This window comes from Dissoconium aciculare, assembly GCF_010015565.1.
Source record: "Dissoconium aciculare CBS 342.82 unplaced genomic scaffold K489scaffold_40, whole genome shotgun sequence".
NCBI classification, from domain to species: domain Eukaryota; kingdom Fungi; phylum Ascomycota; class Dothideomycetes; order Mycosphaerellales; family Dissoconiaceae; genus Dissoconium; species Dissoconium aciculare.
The window spans coordinates 4,478-4,975 of record NW_022984990.1 but is presented as its reverse complement, the minus strand read 5'-3'; the positions used below and the strand labels follow the sequence as shown (position 1 = coordinate 4,975).

The 498-nt window shown below is 57.8% G+C and overlaps 1 protein-coding gene across 1 annotated transcript; it reads left to right on the top strand.

The window, feature by feature from the left end:
• Window positions 1-147: 147 nt before the first annotated feature.
• On the top strand, window positions 148-498 carry K489DRAFT_328963 (uncharacterized protein; the record flags this gene model as incomplete). The annotated part of the gene is made up of 1 exon (XM_033602100.1): window positions 148-498. A coding segment is annotated over one exon (351 nt), but the record flags the coding sequence as incomplete, so codon positions are not given.

Genomic DNA, 498 nt, shown 5'->3' with positions numbered 1-498 from the left:
CCCTCGAATATGAGTACCGTATCAGGACCATCTAAGGGCAAACAGCCAAGCCAGCCCAAGACTCCAACTCCACTTATGCCAGGAGCTATGGACGTTGACTCCGACGACAGCGAAGACGAAGGGACTAAGGCTCAAGTCAGGATCCTTATGCGCCAGCAGGTCGAGGACCAACGACAACGTCATGCTGAGCAGCAACACTTCCTGAGCCTAATTGAAGAACTCCAAGGACGACTCAACGCTGTGGGAGCTACCAACAACCCAGGGGCCACGACAACCGGACCCCCCGGAGTTGCCCCAGGAGTCGCCCCAGGAGCCGTGGGACAACCGGGACGGGTCAAGGTTCCGAAGCCCGACTTGTTCTATGGGGATCGTGCCAAGTTCGATAATTGGGCCCTTCAAGTCGACCTGTACCTCCGCTTTAACCCGGCTCCGACGGACGAAGACGCGGCCTTACTCGCCGCTATGTACCTTCGAGGAAGAGCCGAGCAGTGGATCAAG